This window comes from Scardinius erythrophthalmus (assembly GCF_964197995.2).
Source record: "Scardinius erythrophthalmus genome assembly, chromosome: 23".
Classification (NCBI taxonomy): Eukaryota; Metazoa; Chordata; class Actinopteri; order Cypriniformes; family Leuciscidae; genus Scardinius; species Scardinius erythrophthalmus.
Window position 1 is genome coordinate 17,090,073 of NC_138243.1, and position 20,121 is coordinate 17,110,193.

At 37.6% G+C, this 20,121-nt stretch overlaps 1 protein-coding gene across 1 annotated transcript in view; it reads left to right on the forward strand.

Annotated features, from left to right (window-relative positions):
* The window catches only part of frem2a (FRAS1 related extracellular matrix 2a), a gene marked incomplete at its 5' end in the record, with an annotated part of 67,079 nt that extends 47,174 nt beyond the window's left edge, over positions 1–19,905 (forward strand). The window contains 18 exons of the mRNA XM_081354494.1: positions 335–484; positions 1,728–1,937; positions 3,094–3,291; positions 5,165–5,329; positions 5,536–5,718; positions 5,967–6,097; positions 6,200–6,358; positions 7,253–7,556; positions 7,747–7,878; positions 9,080–9,411; positions 11,478–11,670; positions 12,675–12,779; positions 13,027–13,154; positions 14,121–14,255; positions 14,506–14,632; positions 16,698–16,885; positions 17,387–17,533; positions 17,688–19,905. Of these exons, the coding sequence (XP_081210620.1) occupies positions 335–484; positions 1,728–1,937; positions 3,094–3,291; positions 5,165–5,329; positions 5,536–5,718; positions 5,967–6,097; positions 6,200–6,358; positions 7,253–7,556; positions 7,747–7,878; positions 9,080–9,411; positions 11,478–11,670; positions 12,675–12,779; positions 13,027–13,154; positions 14,121–14,255; positions 14,506–14,632; positions 16,698–16,885; positions 17,387–17,533; positions 17,688–18,194 (3,494 nt within the window). The 3' untranslated portion in view covers positions 18,195–19,905. The remainder of the gene's footprint in view (positions 1–334; positions 485–1,727; positions 1,938–3,093; positions 3,292–5,164; positions 5,330–5,535; positions 5,719–5,966; positions 6,098–6,199; positions 6,359–7,252; positions 7,557–7,746; positions 7,879–9,079; positions 9,412–11,477; positions 11,671–12,674; positions 12,780–13,026; positions 13,155–14,120; positions 14,256–14,505; positions 14,633–16,697; positions 16,886–17,386; positions 17,534–17,687) is intronic.
* Positions 19,906–20,121: the final 216 nt, after the last annotated feature.

The following is a 20,121-nucleotide window of genomic DNA, read 5'->3' on the forward strand; positions in this document are numbered from 1 at the left end:
AAGCCATTAACATTGAGTGGAACAACACTGACTCTTCTTCCAAAAGCTGTCTGCGAACTGGGGAAGGCTATTCTGTGCTAAGTTAAATATCTACGGTATTTGTGTACTTCTGAATAGTTTTGGTTTGACCCATTATTTTGCCCAGGAGTGTAATGTGGTATAGATGTATAAATAGCTAAACATAGCAATAAAATAAAATGAAGAAAAATAATAACGTTAAATAAAATAATAAACTTTTTTTTTTGAATGCCTTTCAAATTTAAAGAATGTAACATTCACGGAAAAATTATAAAAATTCTTTGTCCATGGAAATTTTCTGTTTATGCCCTTACAGCTCCGGTGTTCTACTTCGGCAACCAGGAGTATCACGTCGATGAGAGCGATGGCCACGTTGAAGTCCGTGTGTGGAGGACAGGGACGGACCTCTCGAAAAAAGCTACAGTCACTGTGAGATCCCGCAAAACAGACCCTGTTTCTGCTGAAGGTTAGTGATACCGTTGGATTTTCCCAGTAATCCATTGTTTTTTCCCCGTCCTCAACCAGCATTGTTACTAATTTCCAATCATAACAGAGTTCATAATCATAACAGAGGTCAGCACAAGCCCTCTTTTGGGGTTAAAAACTACTGTCAGGATTTACTATCAGGATAAGACTAGCAGTGAAAAATTAGCGATGAAATGGCGCGGACAGTTATTTTTGCGTCTGACCTTATTGCATATGCATTTGTAGGAGTTTCCCTTTCAGCTGTGATATTTACGGATGGAGAGTATTTAAATGAATCATGCAACATGATTTACTAAGGTTTGTGCTAGTCACTTTACTAGTATGTATGCCATTATTTAATGCCCAAAAAACATGTCTTAAGCTATTTTGTGTTGTTGGTAGATCACACGCATCTTATTATCATTGGCTCTGCTTGTTTGCGACCCTGCATGAATTCGCAAGCTCTTGATAGACTGCGTTGGTCATTATGGAAATGATCTGGCTGCATCCGTGTTCTTTAATGTGCACATTTTCAGTAAATCACCTGCAGAAATTTCCACTCCCATCTGAACTTTATAGGATTGCGGTCTCACGCTAATTGTCCTGTTTAGTAAATCTGGCCCTTAGAAGAAGAGTTCATTTAATTAATGGTCAGTGAAACTCAATGTAAAACTAAATAAAATAGCTTTTTTAGTTGAGAAAGCCTGGCTTGCAGTATGTTAGAAAAAAAATTAATGCTACAAATTTGTGTGAAAAAGTGTTTTCAATCTCCAGTTCCTGTCTTCCCAGCAAACTCATGAACTGCAAAAAGCTGGACAAAAACAGGACAGTCCAGTTTATTTCATAAATGTGAGAGTTAAAGGGATAGTTCACCCAAAAATGAAAATTCTTACAGGTTTGAAACAACTTGAGGGTGAGTCTATGATGACAGAATTTTCATTTTTGGGTGAACTATCCCTTTAAGTGTTATTGACTCTTTTGGCTTAGTCCTTGAACAAGTGACGTGAGGCATCAAAGATGCAGTTTGGAGCAAAAAATAAATAAAATCTGTGTTCATCCGAGTCCTCTGTGTTTAGCCAACCCAAACTTAGCTGTAAGTTCTATACTGTACATTGATCCCTCAAAGAAAAAAGAAAAAAGAAGCAGCAGTCTCTCTTAAAAGAGGATTAATCTGTGCTTCTGCCAGTAAATACCCTCTGACCTCTTTCTGACCATAGCCTTATTTCTGTGTGTTCATCCGCTAGCGGGGGTAGACTATGTGGGAATCAGCAGAAACGTGGACTTTGCACCGGGTGTGAGCATGCAGATGGTCCGTGTCACCATTCTGGATGACCTAGGCCTGCCCGTTCTGGAAGGAACAGAGAGGTTTGAGCTTATTCTTCGGATGCCCTCCAATGGAATTTTGGGAGAGCCAGCGAAAATCGCAATCTTTATCAACGACTCCATTTCAGACTGTGAGTATTTTTGAAGAGTTTTTCCTAACAAAATTGTGACTGACACACACACACACACACACACACACACACACACACACACACACACACACACACACACACACGTCTGGTTCACTATCTTTGTGGGGACTCTCCATAGACTTAATGGTTTTTATACTGTACAAACTGTATATTCTATCTCCTTACACTAACCCTACCCCTAAACCAACCCATCACAGAAAACAGCATTTTTACATTTTCAAAAATATATAATTTAGTATGTTTATTAACCCATTTCCCTCGTGGGGACTGCTGGCTGGTCCCCACAATGGAGGTGATCTCAGGTTTTACTATCCTTGTGAGGACATTTGGTTCCCACAGTGTAATATAAACCAAACGCACACACACACATTCACGTTGTGTTTAATGGGGACTTTCCATAGACATAATGATTTTTATACTTTACAAACTGATTCTATCCCCTTACACTAACCCTACTACTAAACCTAGCCATCACAGAAAACTTTCTACATTTTTACATTTTCAAAAAACATCACTCATACTTTACCTAGGATTAAGAATTATTCCTGGTTATTCATAAGCTGAGGTTTCACACTTTAGATTCCTAAACCCTGGGTTAACATCCTTATTTGCATATTTGCGGTGTCAGTTTTATTGGACGAGCGCAGCATTCAGCCTGTTTACATTAAGGCTCCATCATTGCAAATCCTCATATTATACATTGCCTACTGTACTATGAAAAGGTAAGGATAAAACAGTTTTTTCTTCACTCCAGTTTTTGCTTTTTCCGTCGCCATTTGCCATTTTCCCCCTAAAACGTTGAGACTTTTGATTATGCAACACGTGGTGTTTCTATGACTGTTCAAAGCATGTGAATACGAAGCATGTGATTGGGCATCTGTTGCTAAGCATCTAGCCGTAACATTCTAAAACCGCATGTTTGGCTAGGCAAAAGCAGAGCTAAACCTGCTCCAGAGCAAAGTAAACTACGAAACGTTCCTCTACCCAGGGTTAAACAATGATAAGCACAGTGTGAAAAAGCCTATAATGTTTCATATATTTGCCCACAGAATGAATGACCAGTTTTTGTCCATGATGCGAAGGTAGATTGTTGCATATTAGAGCATCTTGATTTGTATATTCCTTTTTTTTTTAGTGCCAAAGGTGCAGTTTAAACAGGCTGTGATGACTGCAGAGGAGAGTGAAGGTCACATCACTGCAATGGTTCACCGCAGCGGAGACATCAGACACAAGTCCACTGTACGTTGCTACACCCGGCAGGGCTCTGCACAGGTGGTATCTGACTTTGATGAGAGACCCAACACCGATGCGTCCATCGTAACTTTCTTGCCTGGTAAATAACCTCTTATGCAAACCAGAATGTGGAATGGAGGGAATACAAGCAAATGGATGATGAACAAATTAATTAATAAATTAATAAATGAATGAACAAATGATAAATTAATGAATGAACTTACAAATAGGTGAGCGAATTAAACAATTAAACAGTTTAAAAAAATCACATTCTTCACCTTTATTTGCCCAAATTCATGTAAGTGATGACCCTTTATGTAAGTTGGGATGTGGAATGGGGGTGAGGGGTGAAACAAATAGCAAAAAATCACATACCTAACCTTTGCAAGGTGCGCCATTAGTCGCTTTTCCACTGTCAGGCCGAAAGGTTCTAAGAACAGTAAGGAATGGTTCCAGTTATTTTTCCACTTGAGCTTGGTTCGGCACGGCACCGTTCTCAGCCCGGAATTCTCAACACGGTTGGCTAACCATGGTAGAATGCGTGTAGGGATGTCGCCACTCAGAATTAGTCACTTGTCTGTTGCCTGGCTGTCTGTAGTGCTATCTGAGAAAAGTTAACGCAAGTTGATAATAGAATTAAAATGTGGTCACTATTTACATATCATCTGTAAACTCTTGCGTTACTAAAGTAACAACTGACACATTTGTATTGCATTCCAAAGAGCTCTGTTATCAGCCCCACAGGTGAAATGAAATGAAACCCCATCCGAAATAGCTGGGACGGAATAGAATGGAATGGAATGGTTAAAGCTGCAGTCCATAACTTTTTTGGGTTAAAAATTATCCAAAATAAATTTTTGAGCAAGTACATAACCAGCCAGTGTTCAAAACTATCTGCTTGCCTTAGCTCGATTCAAAACGGTAAGCTTGTAATGTTTTTAATTCCAGTGGTACTGGTGGATTTCCGCAGGAAATTCAAGCATGTCTTTGCGACATTACGTCACATCTGTACACATAAAGAAGGAGTCTCGGCTAGTAGGCTATATTGCGTGTGAGGATGTTGGAGGTGGAGATTTATAGCCTTTTCTCACAGCACTTGATAATTAAAGTTATCAGTTTGATGGCGGATCCAGAAAGGTTCAAACGACAATCACCAGTGACAACTGGAGATTCACCCGTTGTAAAATGCATAAGACTTCGGACTTCGGAGTGGCTACAGAAAAAAAGAGACTGCAACCGGCCCATGTGAAAACAAGGATAAATATCGGAAGGGCATTAAATGTAGTCACGCAATGCTGATGTTGTTAACATTAACAATTTGAGCACAAGTTTAATTTGCACGGTTTGACGTGTTATGATAAGCAATCGTTAGATTTAATCAGTATGATTTACTGCAATGCTTTTTTTCCCCTTAGTTGGTCAGAACAAAAGTGGATGTTACTCACTTGTTCAAATGACATTTTCTGGTGAAAATTCTTATGTTGGTCATACTTAAAAAAGTAGAATCTGTGATTCCGAATGACAGGATCCACATTGGCGCGGTGACTGACAGCCGCACATTCTCCTCAAAACATTGGATTCATCCGCGCTGTGCCGTGTCGAGGCACAACCCACGTAAAGTTGATAATTCTGCGAAAAATCTGCAATTGCAGATTGCAAAAAACTACGGACTGCAGCTTTAAGCAATGGGAATGGTTTGGCATGACCAGCTTTTGTAATATGCCAGCTTTTGTAATATGCAATTAATGATCCTCTTTGTAAGCTAGGATGTAGAATAGGAAGAATACAACTGAATAAATGAATGAAAAAAATGGAAATAATGAATGAATGAATTAACCTGAATTACACAGGTAAAAATGACACACTTCACCTTTACTTGAGATCTACCATTCAAGTTATTTCAAACATTTGTCTGAAAAGGAGGTCATGATGAAAAATTTGTTAAGCTTTGGTCTCCATGTTTTGGTCTCTAGGTGAGGCTGACAAACCGTGTGTGCTAAAACTGGTGGATGATTCTATTCATGAGGAGGAGGAGGAACTGCGGCTGGTTCTGGGAAACGCGAAGAGCGACTCGCCGTACGGAGCGTCCGTAGGCAAAATGAATGAAATGCTCATAAAGATCAATGACAAAACTGACAGTAAGAAAAAAATAATAATGTCATCGCAGCGGTTTTCATTCTGAATGCACTTTAGATGAATATTAATATAAATACCTGACATTTAGGTTCAGATTTCTAGAATTTGGGTCAAACTTCAGTAAACTCTTCAGTAAAAAATCTTTTAATGAACAAAAACTCCTCGATTCTCATCTGTCTTTTTCAAACCATTCATTTTCCTCTGTCAGAGCCCATCATCAAGTTTGCCGAGACAAAGTTCAGTGCTAGCGAACCAAAAGAGCCGGGGCAGATGACGTTGGTGAAGATCCCCATCCGCAGGATGGGAGACTCTTCGAAAGTGTCTCTGGTGAGGGTGCACACAAAGGATGGCTCTGCCATATCCGGAGAAGACTACCATCCCATCTCCCTCGGTGAGGCTTCTAGAGGCCAGAACGGGTCATTTGCATTCTGAATATGCCGCATCTAATTATCCTTGGTAGATTGGCAGGTGGCTCCAAGCTGCTTCCACATGCATGCATTTCCTGTCTACATCAGGTTAGATAGAGTTCAGGATGCAAATGACAAACGCAATCAGGTGTGGAAGCGTTTAGGAGAAGAAATATCAGGATGTTGTTTATCTTTTAGTGTATGCATGTAATCAGATATTTTGTGTGTGCAGATGTTGAGTTTAAAGCGGGTGAGATTGAGCATGTAGTGGAGGTGGAGATTCTGTTTGATAGCGTAAGAGAGATGAGAGAGGCCTTCACTGTCCACCTGAAACCAGACGAGAACATGATTGCTGAAATCCAGGTGGGAAATGTTCATAATGTTACCCTGTGGTACGTTCTTCATATTTGAAGTTTCACACACAATTAATGTTGAATTACAAGTCTGTGTCTCTTGTATTGGCAGATGACTAAAGCCATAGTGTACATCGAGGAGAGCAACAGTATGGCTGACGTCACGTTCCCTTCACTGCCTCATGTTGTGTCACTGTTACACTTTGATGATGTGAGAAGAACCAAGGAAAATGCCCACCCAGCTGCTGGATACCCCGTCATCTGTGTAACGGTAGGTTCGTCAGTTTTTAGAACGTTTTTATCAAGTTTCTGTAGATCCTTGAAGTACAAGTGAATGAAAAAGATTATAAGATTATAATGATTTGTCAAAGTTTAAGCTATAAAAAAAAGTTAATAAATGAAATAAAGGCCTCACAGTGGATGTGTTTTTCTTAACTCGTAAGGACTTAATGAAAGAGCATAAGAAACACAAACAACGTTTAATGTTATAAATCCTCAGTGTTGTTCCTTGTGATAAATTATTAAATACTCTGTGTTGTTCCTTGTGATGAATCATTAAACATAAGTCAGTTGTGTGCAGAACTTTGTTGTTTAGATTTTTCCCTTACGGTAAAGTATAATGATGATACTGAACAGTGATGGTAAAACTATTCATTGATTACCATATTACATTACATTACATTACTTATGCTCACCAAGACTGCATGTATTTGATCAAAAATACAGTACAAACAGTAATACTGTGAAAAATACATAATAGTGACCACACAGTCTGTTTACTATGTCTACCAGATGTTTATATCTTCTGTCTTTTTACAGTATAGGCCTAAATAGATGCCCCTATTTTACATTTGGGCCCCTGTCACAAGAAACTCTCTGTACATCCCTGTATACACTGGATTGATTTTAAGAATTTTAATGTACTTGAAGTGTGTGCCAATCACTAGGAAAATACCACTATCAGGACTCAGTATCGGTAGATATATCAACATCAAATGCTCAGATCGGATTGGGTCACAGAAAACTTGATCGGAAATCAGGACATCCCTAATATTAACACACACATTTCATTTCTCACCCCAAACTTTTAAACCACAGTGTTTTCATTGAAGCTGCATTATCTGATGTTCTTTCTTGTCCTTGTTTATTTCTCTGACTAATCCAGGCCTGCAACCCCAAATATCCAGACTATGACAAAACAGGCTCCATCTGCATTAGCGAACGCATCAACGACACACTGACTCGTTACCGATGGCTCATCAGCGCCCCCAGTGGTCCGGATGGCGTCACCAGCCCCATGCGAGAGGCTGACTTCGATACCTTTTTTACGTCTTCCAAGATGATCACCCTAGACTCCATTTACTTCCAAGCGGGCTCTAGAGTGCAGTGCGCGGCCCGTGCCGTGAATTCTAATGGCGATGAGGGGCTGGAGCTGAGCAGCCCCATTGTGTCTATTAGCATGGAGGAAGGTGAGCCTGAAACCATTACATTAAGTGGGATCATATAAAAAAGCTTTGCTTTTGTATAGCAGCACCGAAGAACATTATGCTCTTCCTGAGCTGCTGGTTTATAATTTACTATTTGCAGTGTGGAATTAGACTGTCAGTAGGTGGTAATATGCTTGAAGTAATGTTTCATGTCTTTGATGTTCCTGGGCAGGGATGTGCCAGCCACGTAAATTGGGCACAGTAGGTGCTGAGCCCTTTTCTGCCAAACTACGTTATACAGGCGCTGAAGACTCTGAATATGCCAATCTCATCAAGCTTACTGTCACCATGCCCCACATAGACGGTGAGAGAGTTATTTCCCCTCTGGCTGCCAGGTTGTTTGCTTAGTTCAGCCTCTCCGCGAGAAACCCTACTCATATATTCCCTTGGGGGGGGAGTGGTATTGTTTTGGGATTTATGTATTATTTGCTGTCGAAACTAAATATTACAGCTCTCTTCAAAAGCCTAAATCAAAGTCTGAAAGATGCATAAACATATAAAATGTCATGACACAAATTTGCCAACAACGTTTTCCATCAAAATCATGTTTGTCTTCCATCAAAGATTTCTGGGATGAAAGTAATAAAAGGGTGCAAAGTATTTTGAAGTATTTTGGAAATAAATTTTCACAAGTTATATTTCACGTCAAAAATCTAGGCCAAACAAGACCAATTATTGTTGCGTTAATATTACCTTCTTAACTCAAAAGCTGCTTCAACTGTCCTTTTCCATAGCTTTTCCTACAATACTAACAAATCATTTTACTGCATGACAAAATGTGTAATATAAAGATTATCAATATCAAGATTATCATTATTTACCCTAACGTTGTTCAAAACACATATATCTTTATTTCTTCTATGAATTTTTTGAAGATTGTCAAATAAAGAAAAATTGTTGTTTTTTTGGATTATCCAGCATAAACAAATATTTATCATCTTCTGAAACCATATGATAGCTTTGTGTATCCAGAAAAGCACTATATAAATATAACAAATAATAATAATAATAATTATTATTATTGTGTAAGGAAAATATCAAAATGTAAGACATTATTATTAAATGAATATCTTCCTGTCTGTAGTAGCTCTCACATCTCATTTGCACTAATATGCAAGTATAGATTTGAATGTGTAATAACTGGTGATAAAGTTTGAATATATAGCTTTAAAAGATTAGGAAAATAGTGCATTGTTGTTTTGATTGCTAAAATGTTATATAGAAAAGAGGAGCATTCACATTCTTCAAAATATCTCCTTTTTGTGTTTAAGATAAAAATAAAAAAAACTCATTCAGGAAAATAAGCAAATAATGAATGATAGTGAAACATACCTTATATTGTCATGTAATACTTCTAAGCCTTTAGGATACAGATTTTTCTTTTTCAGATTCATATTTCAGTGGTATATCTTATAAATAATCTTATGACATATTCTTCCTAATCAGGCGGTATAATGAATGTTATTTCAGTTTGTTAATTGTCATTTATTTTCTATGTGCTCCAGGCATGCTCCCTGTGGTCTCCACTCGTGCGCTGTCCAACTTCGAGCTGACTCTGAGCCCTGATGGCACTCGAGTGGGAAACCACAGGTGCTCCAATCTGCTGGACTTTAATGAGGTGTCCACACGACATGGCTTTCTAACCAAGGCCACCCGGAATATAGAGAGCGTCGGAGAGACTTTGCCGTATCAGTACAGCCCTGTCGTCAGAGGCCAGAGCACTCTACGCTTCTATAGGAACCTGAACTTGGAGGCCTGTCTGTGGGAGTTTGTGAGTTATTATGACATGTCTGAGCTGCTCACAGACTGCGGGGGAACAATCGGAACAGATGGGCAGGTGAGACGTCGTCTCGATGATTAGTGGTTCATAAATCGCAACTGTTCTTGTCCTACAGCTAAAAAAACGCACTTAAACGAATTCCTAGGTTTGAGAAGACAATAGATATCTGGTTACTCATTTGTCTCTTCACTTTTGTAGACGTGTTTACACCACTGTAGTTTTAGCCAGATCTACAGGCCCTAAATTACATGAATCTGACATTTTCGATTCTAATCTGGACCGCTTTCATACACTAACGTTCAAAAGTTTAGAGTCAGTAAAATTGCTGTCGTCTTTTTTTTCCAAGGATGCAAAAAGTGACTGAATACATTTCCATATCAAATAAATGCTGTTCTTTTGAGCCTTCTATTCATTGAAGTATTATAATATAATATTAATTATCACAGTTTCCATACAAATATTAAGCAGCACAACTGTTTCCAACATTGAGAAAAATAAATGTTTCTCGAACAGCAAATCAGCATATTAAAATGATTTCTGAAGGATCATGTGACACTGAAGACTGGAGTAATGATGCTGAAAATTCAGCTTTGACATCACAGGAATAAATTACATTTTAAAATATATATTTAAATGGAAAACCTTTATTTTAAATTGTAAAAATATTTCACATTATTACTGTTTACTGTATTCTTGATCCAATAAATTCAGCCTTGGTGACTATAAGAGACTTCTTTCAGAAACATTACAAAAATCTTACCGACCCCAAACTTTTGAACGTTTGTGTATGTGGAAATAAATCTAATACATATTGTAACATAATCTGATACAGTCAGGTTGGAATTCATGTCATTTATTATGTGAATTCTATCTGTATTCTCGTTTTTTTTTGTTCAGTCAAATTCAAAAGTCGTGTGTGTGTGTGTATTTGTGTACATAAATGGTGACATTTGCTTTTAAGTATTAAGAGACATGAAGAGAATGTGGTGTAAATTTAGCCCATCATTTCCTTTACTGGGTTCATTGCGTGTTAGGGTACCAGTCTTCTGCTATGCTATAGAGTATAATAGCTAGAACATCCTAGTTACATCAAATTGATTAACACCTCTCCACGAACACACGCCTCCATAGGTAGGGTTCTGCTTTTGGACTTTACTTTTGTTTTCATCTATTATTATGCACAGCATAAACCGGTAGCCATAGCACTCAGGATTTATTTCTGCCACTCTCCTTGTTGTTCACAACAGAAGAGGAGACTGATTTTGCTGTAACCCGCAGAGCTTTTGTATTCATTCATTTCATTTCTGAATGTAAGGTCTCGCTTCAATGGCTCCCCTTTGTAATCTAGGGTCTAAATGTCTGAATGATCTATGTTATTACAAACATAAGCCTTAAAATCTGCAATAGCTCCATAAAACAAGATGTGAATTCAAAACCCTTCATCTAAAGGACGTACTCGGATTCTGCGGAGGATATTGAACACGGAGCTGGTTGAATATGAAAAGCCTTTCTCTTCTTTCCCTCAGGATGGGATTTTGACAATGTTCATGGGGATTTTTCTCGTCTTGATTAAACCCAGTCCAGCAGGTGTTCAGACCGGCCTCATTACCGAGGAGCACATTTTTATAGCATGGTATTTTGATTATAATTGACTATGTAAATTAGCAAATGTTTCATTCAATCAAAACAGATTATGCTTTGAGACAGCTAATCTTTTCCTCTGACAAAATGCTTCCTGGCTTATTGATGAACTTTACTTTGTTTAAACGCCAGCACTGATTAATAGCAACCTCTATTTTTCATATATTTTACATTTTTGAAGCAGCTTTCTTCGCAGTCTATCAGTAATGCTCTGTTTAGTTCCTGTTTTTATGTAGCCCCTCCTTCCGAAAAGCTCAATGTGCTTTGATTGGTCAGTATCTTAGACCGTGTTTCGGAAATATCAATATTCAGAGATTACGTTCTTTTGGAGTGTGCTTTGTCATCTTTTTCATGCTGAAACAGCAACATTGCACAACGAAAGTTGAAAATGTAAAAAAAAAAAGCATAATAAGTCTTCTTTGCAGATTTTGCATTGTTTGTAGATATTCATCTTCAGTATTATTTGAATGTGTTTTTAAAAGGTGCTGAACCTGGTGCAGTCGTACGTGACCCTGCGAGTTCCTCTCCACGTCTCATACGTGTTTCATTCCCCTGTGGGCGCAGGAGGCTGGCAACACTTCGACCTGCATTCTGAGCTGCGGCTCACCTTCGTGTACGACACTGCCATCTTGTGGAAGGATGGTGTCGGCAGCCCTCCGCAGGCAGAACTGCAAGGCAAGTCAGGAATTTGAGCTCCAAATTTATTTATCTTCTGTAAAAAAAGAATTTTCCACCAAAATAAAGGGGGTATCCAATCTTTTAGATGCCATGGGCCCACAAATATGATCATCTTTGTGCGAAGCACCCTCATTAAAATTTAAAAGGCAGCTATATATTTTCATGTTTAAAACCTCAATTTACACTGTGAAAAATGTACATTATAACTATGTGTAAAATATTTTCACTTATTTTTTCTACTCACTATAATACTGTCTTCTTAGATGTATTATTTTTTTACACGTTTACATACTTTTCCATGGACCCCTTACACTCTCTTGCGGCCTTCTGAGGGTCCCCGGACCCCAGTTTGAAAACCCCTGCTCTAAGAAGAGCTAAATGTTATATAAATTATACAGTACTTTGTTATATGTTATAAACAATCATTCTAGTTATTATAATAGTTTTATAATAGCCTCTTAAATGATCTTTTCCCCATTTATGTTTGGTGTTAATGCCACAATTTCTCATTTTCCACCTTTTTTACAAACATAAAATCATATTTTGAATACATTTTTGTTATTTGTGTACATTACAGTACAGTCATTTTTATGGTATGTTTGGCTGTCATGGAAATGGAAACCACAATAACTGATGTCACACGTGGACATGTAGTGCAGGGTGTGGAAATTGGAACTTTAAGTGAAAAGTCATACAATATTTAGAATGCGGAATCCTTGGCAACTTTCAAAAGACAGCTGAAAACCCATCTCTTCCGTGAGCACTTAACCACATAACAAAAAAACTAAAAAAAATCTCTCCTTTTTCCTTAAAATCCTCGCTTATCGGGGTTATGCTACTCTGAACAATGCCTGACCTTTGTATTTTGAGCACTTCTTACGTTATTTCTTGCCTCTTCATGATGACTCGCTTAATTTAGTCCTAATTTGGACAAAAGCATCTGCTAAATGACTAAATGTAAATGTAAAAGATATTCATACTGGACCATGTTTACTCTGCAGGAGCTTTATATCCAACCAGCATGAGGATTAATGAGCAGGGGAGGCTTGTGGTGAACTTCCGTACAGAAGCTCGCTTCAGAGGGTTGTTTGTAGCTGTACACACTGGTAAATCTCGCTTCTCTACACGTCTTCTGAAATGAAAAATGAAATCTTATTTATGTTATTAATTATGTTCCTATTTATAAATACTTATTATAATAATGAGTTTTTCTTTCCAGCAGCAAATTCGAGGGATTTGAAGACTGCAGGCAGAATCAAAAGATCATGTACTTAGCATATGGAACTAATGCCAAAATGTTTCCTTTGGTTGAGTTGATTAAATTAACTTGCTATCTCTCACCTGATTACCCAGCATCCTCTGTGAAGTCCATAGTGTTGAGTGCGGACCACCCAGGCTTGACCTTTAACCTCACTCTGGTTAGGACTGAGCCGACCTACAGCCAGCCCATCCAGCAGTGGATGTTCATATCAGACTTTGCTGTGAGTTGATCACTCTTTCCACAGTTTTTTTACTTTAACCCTATAAAGGCATATATATATATATATTGCATGAATTATATGTTTTACCTCCATAATAAAAACTACAGGGCTTTGATCATAAAACTAAGCATTTTAAATATTGTCTTACATATTACATAAAACATATTATTGGGAGATATAGAAAGACAGCTGATATTTATATGCATTTTAAGTAGTGTGCTCTACTGTTATAAAGACCTCATCGACTTAAATTACAAGCTATCAGGATTTCATTTGACTTTTTTTGCCATATAAATATCAGCAACTTCACCAAATTGTGTATTTTGAATAAAAATGGGGTGTTTTTTCCTGGGAGTATGTGCTCCATATTCTCCAATATCACACAATATGAGCCATAAAAGCCATATTTATCAAATATGGTACTCAACAAAAAACATGAATGCATTGTTTTTGTGGAATATTTCGTCATTTGACTTTTTTTGCCATATAAATATCAGCAACTTCACCAAATTGTGTATTTTGAATAAAAATGGGGTGTTTTTTCCTGGGAGTATGTGCTCCATATTCTCCAATATCACACAATATGAGCCATAAAAGCCATATTTATCAAATATGGTACTCAACAAAAAACATGAATGCATTGTTTTTGTGGAATATTTCGTTCAACAAACCATTAAACGCAAGTAAACAACTTTACCTAATCTTGTAAAGCCTGAAATTTAGAATAATAGTCGAATAATTATTTAATTTAAAAGTTAATTCGATTTTTCTGACTATTTCATATGTCAAGCTTTACAAGATTATGTTAAGTTTTGTTTATTTTGTATGATAAACAATTCTGGTTTTATTGGGTCGCCGCTTGATGTCCAATGTAAAATGTGGGTCCTGAAGATTTGTGAAAAACGAATGTAAAACAACTAATGCAATGTTAAACATGAATGATACCTGTGTGCCTGTGACCCGCAGGTTCGTGATTATTCGGGCACGTACACAGTGACGTTGATCCCCTGTACAACAGCGCTGAACGTGGAGTACACCGTTCCTCCGGTCTGCAACCCTAGAGAGCCCGTCACTTTTGATCTTGACATCCGCTTCCAGCAGGTAAACTAAAAATTCTCCCATCTTTAAAATAAATTCTCAAATTGTTGTTAATTTTTTTTATTTCAAATGCTCACTCAACTTATGTTTATAAGATATATATATATAATGTATTAAATGAGGAGAAATTCCAGTGTATATATACACATATATGTAGTTGCTTGTATATTAAAAAAAACTGTATTTTGTAATACATTGTATCAGTTAAACCTGAAGCTCTTCTAAAGAAGCATTCATGTCTTTACTTGTTTAGGTGAGTGACCCTGTTGCTGTGGAGTTTAGTCTAAACACACAGATGTTCCTGTTGTCTAAGAAGGCGTTGTGGCTGTCAGATGGATCTATGGGTTTCGGTCAGGAGAGTGATGCTGCTTTCTCTGCGGGTATGTCTACTGGAACACAGACTGTATAACTTAATCAAACCAAGAGGCTATTTCTTTAAGTATATGCAGGGCTGCCAACTTTTGAGTTTAGCTTGGAGTGAGTGGAGCTTGTTTAGATTGTCAAAACATTTGGTAACTAAATAGAATTTTATGAAGTTTAGTGACAACATGTTACAATGTTTACATTGTGCAATGACTGGTAGGATACAGTTTTTATTATTGCTTGACAAAAATTTCAAGATTTCAATTCCATTCTTGTGATTTGATTCTGATTTTGATTCAATATTGACTAATTTGGATACATGTTTATTTTAAATTTTATTTAAAAAAATAATCTCACCTAATGCTGCAACATAGAGGGCCCAATCTGCTGGTATTATTAAAGGTTAAAAATAACAAATTAAATTAAATATAATTAAATTTTTGTTATAATAACAATTATTTAATGACATAAGTAAAAATATAATAAATATGTAATATAGTGCTCAGCAAAATCTCCTCTCTAGCTATTTTTTTCTATTCAGTTAACATGCTATGGTCATTAAATGGCTTTCCTGAGGTAAATGTAATGTGACATAATTGTTCTCCTGCTGTTATATTGACCTCTTTCCGTGGTTGAAAAACACCAATTGGTCGATATTATGTATATTTTCGGTAAGTTGTATTGCATCTTTAAATAAAAAAGTAACAGATGATCGGTTCACGTGCACTTGAACTGAGGCGCTCAGCGATCTGTCGCGTCACATTTACAAGCGCCAAACGTATTTTTGTCTGAATTTCTTAATAAAATTGACGGAATCTAAGAGCTGAGAATTAGTTTAATATTAAAAGTACCTCTTTGCTCCGCAGTTTTTCTGTGCGTGAGAAAATGGATGTGTGGCGTGAGAGCGTGTGAAAAGTGTCAATTGCGTGAGTCTCACGCTCAATGCGTGAGAGTTGGCAGCCCTGGTATATGTAGATATGTAGTTGCTTACTTGAATGTTAGTAACTACCCAGAACATCATAGGAACCTCCTAGCAATGCACTGAAAACCACATGGACCACCTCATAGCAACGTCCTAGCATTATGTGGCATGGCAGTGGGTTTCGGACGGACAAACATCAATTATGTTTTCTTCAGAACGTGTAAAAATCTAGGTTGTTTAAAGGGGGGGTGAAACACTCAGTTTCAGTCAATCTCATGTTAATCTTGAGTTCCTATAGAGTAGTATTGCATCCTTCATATCTCCAAAAAGTCTTTAGTTTTATTATATTTATAAAAGAAAGATAGGCTGTACCGAGTCTTTCCGGAAAAAACCGAGCGGCTGAAGGCGGGCCGTGTGGGCGGAGCTAAAGAATCACGAGCGCTGTTCACTGTTTACTTGCTGTGTTTACGCGCCAATAGCTAACAACACACAGACATTTGAAGCAGTTTTACTCACCGCCAACGCACGACCGTGAACCTTTATCGTTGGGACTGCTCCATCCTTAAGCATTAGACGATCTGCAAATCCGGCGTCGAACTGGGCCTTGTTTATAAAACAATCATCGTCGAAATGCAGGGAACAAACAAGAACACTTGCACAACCTCCGTTGATGCTCTGGAAAAACAAACTCCATCCACTGGTCCCTTAACGCTGGGTTCTTTGGGAATCTGTGCAGGGTTGTCTTGCCCTGGCAACCAAAAACACACTTCTTTGGTGACATTGACTTCCCTAAAGCCAAGCACAGCGCTTTGATGGGCGTACTGTTTTCGCTCTCTCGCTCTGGTCTACGGATGCGCGCGCAACCTTCCGGGAGAAGTGCACTTAGGACCCGTATAAGGAAATTCCGCCGCATCTGACGTCACACAGGCCCATACTCGAAAAAAACTTTCCGAAACTTGTGACAAACCGGAAGGAGTATTTTTGCCACAGAAATACTCCTTCAAAGGTACAATTTAATTTTTGAAACTTTGTCCATGTTTAGCATGGGAATCCAACTCTTTAACAGTGTAAAAAAACTCAGTAAGCATGAAATAGCATTTCACCCCCCCCTTTAAGTTAATGTTCTGGGTTCTACTGACACTGAGCTTGTTCTCCTCAAGGCGACACAATCTATGGACGAGTGATGGTGGACCCTGTGCAGAACCTAGGGGACTCTTTCTACTGTAACATCGAAAAGGTGTATCTGTGCACCGGAGCTGACGGATATGTTCCTAAATACAACCCCACCAAATCTGAGTTTGGATGCCTTGCAGACTCTCCCTCCCTGCTCTACCGATTCAAAATTATTGTGAGTATGCTAGCAGTATTGTTATTGTCAACTAAAACTAAATTAAATAATTTTAAAAAATATTATGAAAAACTTTTTAGTTTGAGTTAATTGTCAAAGCAAAATTTCAAATTTTAAAGCTTTTTAAGTTTAAAAGTACTAAAACAAAAACTGAAATAAATATAAATTAAAGCTAAATAATAATATTAAAAAATAATTAAAAAAAATGGCAAAAGCACATAACAAAATGATTCAAACAAACTAAAATTAAAATGAAAACTGAAAATACCAAAAATTCTAAATATGAATAAATACTATAATAGTTTATTAATAATACTAATATAACTATATATTAGTCTTCAAAATAAAATACATGCAAATAATATTTTTGTTTATATTTTAAATTATAACAAATGAATTATTATTTTAATACATTTAATATTGCATAATATAATTGAAATACATTCATTTATATATTTGTTAAAGTGGTCTGTTGAGAAATTGACTTCAACTTGCTTCTAGGACAAAGCCCAGCCTGAGACTCAGGCCAAGAGTTTTGGGGACATGGGTTTCAAAGCCCTGCTGGCTGTAGATGACCCCTCTGCCCTCTCTCTGGTGAAGCAGCCAGGATCTGACGGATTCAGACTGGATTCTACTCCCCTTTTCCAGGTCTAATCCTTTTAAACCCTCATTAGTTATGGTGTGATTACACACAGTGGAGTACTGCACATCTGTGACATGACATCACATGCTGGATTCCTGTCATTTAATAGGTCAATCAGCATGACTTGATGAACTCCTCTATTGTCCTTCTGTTCTGTAGGTGGCAGTAGGGAGAGAGTGGTTCATTCACACCATCTACACTGTGCGTTCCAAAGACAACGCCAAGCGTGGCATTGGCAAGAGAAGCGTGGAGTACCACTCAATAACATCAGGTGACCTCGTACGAGCGGAGGCCAGAGGACGCTCCAGACGGTCCAACAGAGACGTCCCGATACTGGCGGAGGAGATCGGACCCGACAACAACCGAGGAACGAATATCATGCGCGTCGCTCTGGACCGCAGGCAACGGCGTTCTGCGCCAGGGGAGGAGCTGTTCGCGGATGGACTGTCTCCACGGGAGCTCAGTGGGCGAGATGCCAAAGAGGACGCGGTAACGGTGGCGGGAGTCCTCGTGGGACTGCTTCTCACCATCCTCGTGGGTGTAGTGTTGGCACTGATGGTTCGCTCAAGGCGGACACCTGCAAAAAAGGCCCTGAGTGTCTCGTCCAGCCTGCAGCCTGTTATAGTTCGATGTAGCCTTGATAATGGAGACAGCTCGGAGGTCTGAAGGACTAATGGACTACTTGGAGACTGTGCGGTTCTCCTTAGTCATTCATCGGATCAGTTTTTATTTTCTTTGTTTTAAACAAGTGCCTCTCACAGGTTTTATCTAACAGAGATCTCACAACCCAGTTCATCACCAGCCCAAAGAAATCGCCATCCACTCCTCATGTCATGGCCAAGTGACACTGATTCTGAATTTTGCTCATCCAGCAATTAATTGTTGAGGTGTGCCAAGTGACGTGTGGTCAAAAATAATGGACATTAAAATCAATTCAAATAAATCAATTTAAAATCAATTAAAAATGAAATAAAATTATCCTTTGATAAATTAAATTTAATGTATTAACAGAAACAGGAACTCATTTGGTTCCATTTTATTTCCACTAAATTACGAAATACCAAAATATTTTTTTTAATCAATAATGAAAAAAAAATGTTTTTGTTTCAGAACTGTTTTCAATATTTCAACGTTTTATAAATCAATAATAAAAAAAAGACCTCCAATAAGAATAAAAAAATAAACTGGGGGTTTGTTTTCTTTTTCAATAAAGAAAGAAAGAATCTTTTACCCTGAGGTATTTATTTCTATCCAACCTTTAATTCGTTACTAATACAATCTTTTGTGTATTTCTATAGCACATACACAGTGATTATTCAAAGTGTATGAACGTTCATCAAAAAAGTACATTTTAATGAAACTCCCTCTGAGAACCCCTCACTTTACTATATCTACCACTGTATTTATAATAAGAGGCATTTACAAAAAATATGTTTCTGAAAAGAAAAATACATGTTCTGAGAATCATTGTCCATGAAATGAAATGGTGAAACGGTGCACTCAAATGAACTGATCACAACACTGACACTGATATTGTGTATTTCACCTTTATCTCAAGTATTTACTTGTATTACAGCATTGGCTACTGTATTTTGGGATATGTGATGTCTTTGGAGAATATGACTTAGTTTCTCCCCTGCTCAGTGTGTTTTACATATATGCTGGTTTTTAACAACAAGTGCCAAGCTCTCAATGGAGAAATGCTGAATATGCATTTCATATCAAACTGTCAAATAGTTGTTGTCAGAAAGTTTACATTCAGTCTGTCAGATGTTGTCAAATTTCATCTTGTTGCTGCTGTTTTTATTCATATTTGTTTGTTATATAATTTAAGCGTTAGTATTCACGAGAGCCGCATGCATTAAAAATCGCCGTCTCATCTCATTGAGTGTTGTTTTAAAATAAGGGGAAAACTGTGACACCGGAAATCCCTCAGATTTCCTCATTTGTGTTTCACTGTTTTTTTTTCCAGACCAGGTCCACTTTTGTATCAACTATCACAAGCGTTTGTGTATGCATTTAAAAAACATATCCACATGTTTATTAGTCTAGAACTGATCTATGAAAAACCAGCATCATATTGTCAAATTCATTTCACCTCCTGACAAATATATTCCTCATCAGGCTGATAATATTTAAAAATAAATGTGCTATGCAATAAAATCGGTGGATTGTTTCCATTTTCACAGAGGATTGTGAGGCTGATTAACAGACATGAGCATGACATTTTGGGCACAATGAAATATTCTTTATGTTTGAAATGGTATTTATGGTGAGATATTGTGTTTTTGTACATGGTTCACAGCTTAATATTTCCAATGCTAAAAGCATTTTTATGTACTGAGCCTTGAAGCACAAAATAAAAGTCTTAAAACTTTGAAAGTCTTATTACTGTGCCGACAATGTTCTGTTCAGTTGTGCTTAAAGGGTTAGTTCACCCAAAAATGATACCCATTTACTCACCCTCATGTTGTTCCAAACCTGTATGAGTTTCTGCGTTTTGATGAACACAAAACTAGATATTTTAAAGAATGCTGGTAACCAGACAGTTGACGGTACCCATTGACTTTCATGTACTTTTTTCCTACAGTGG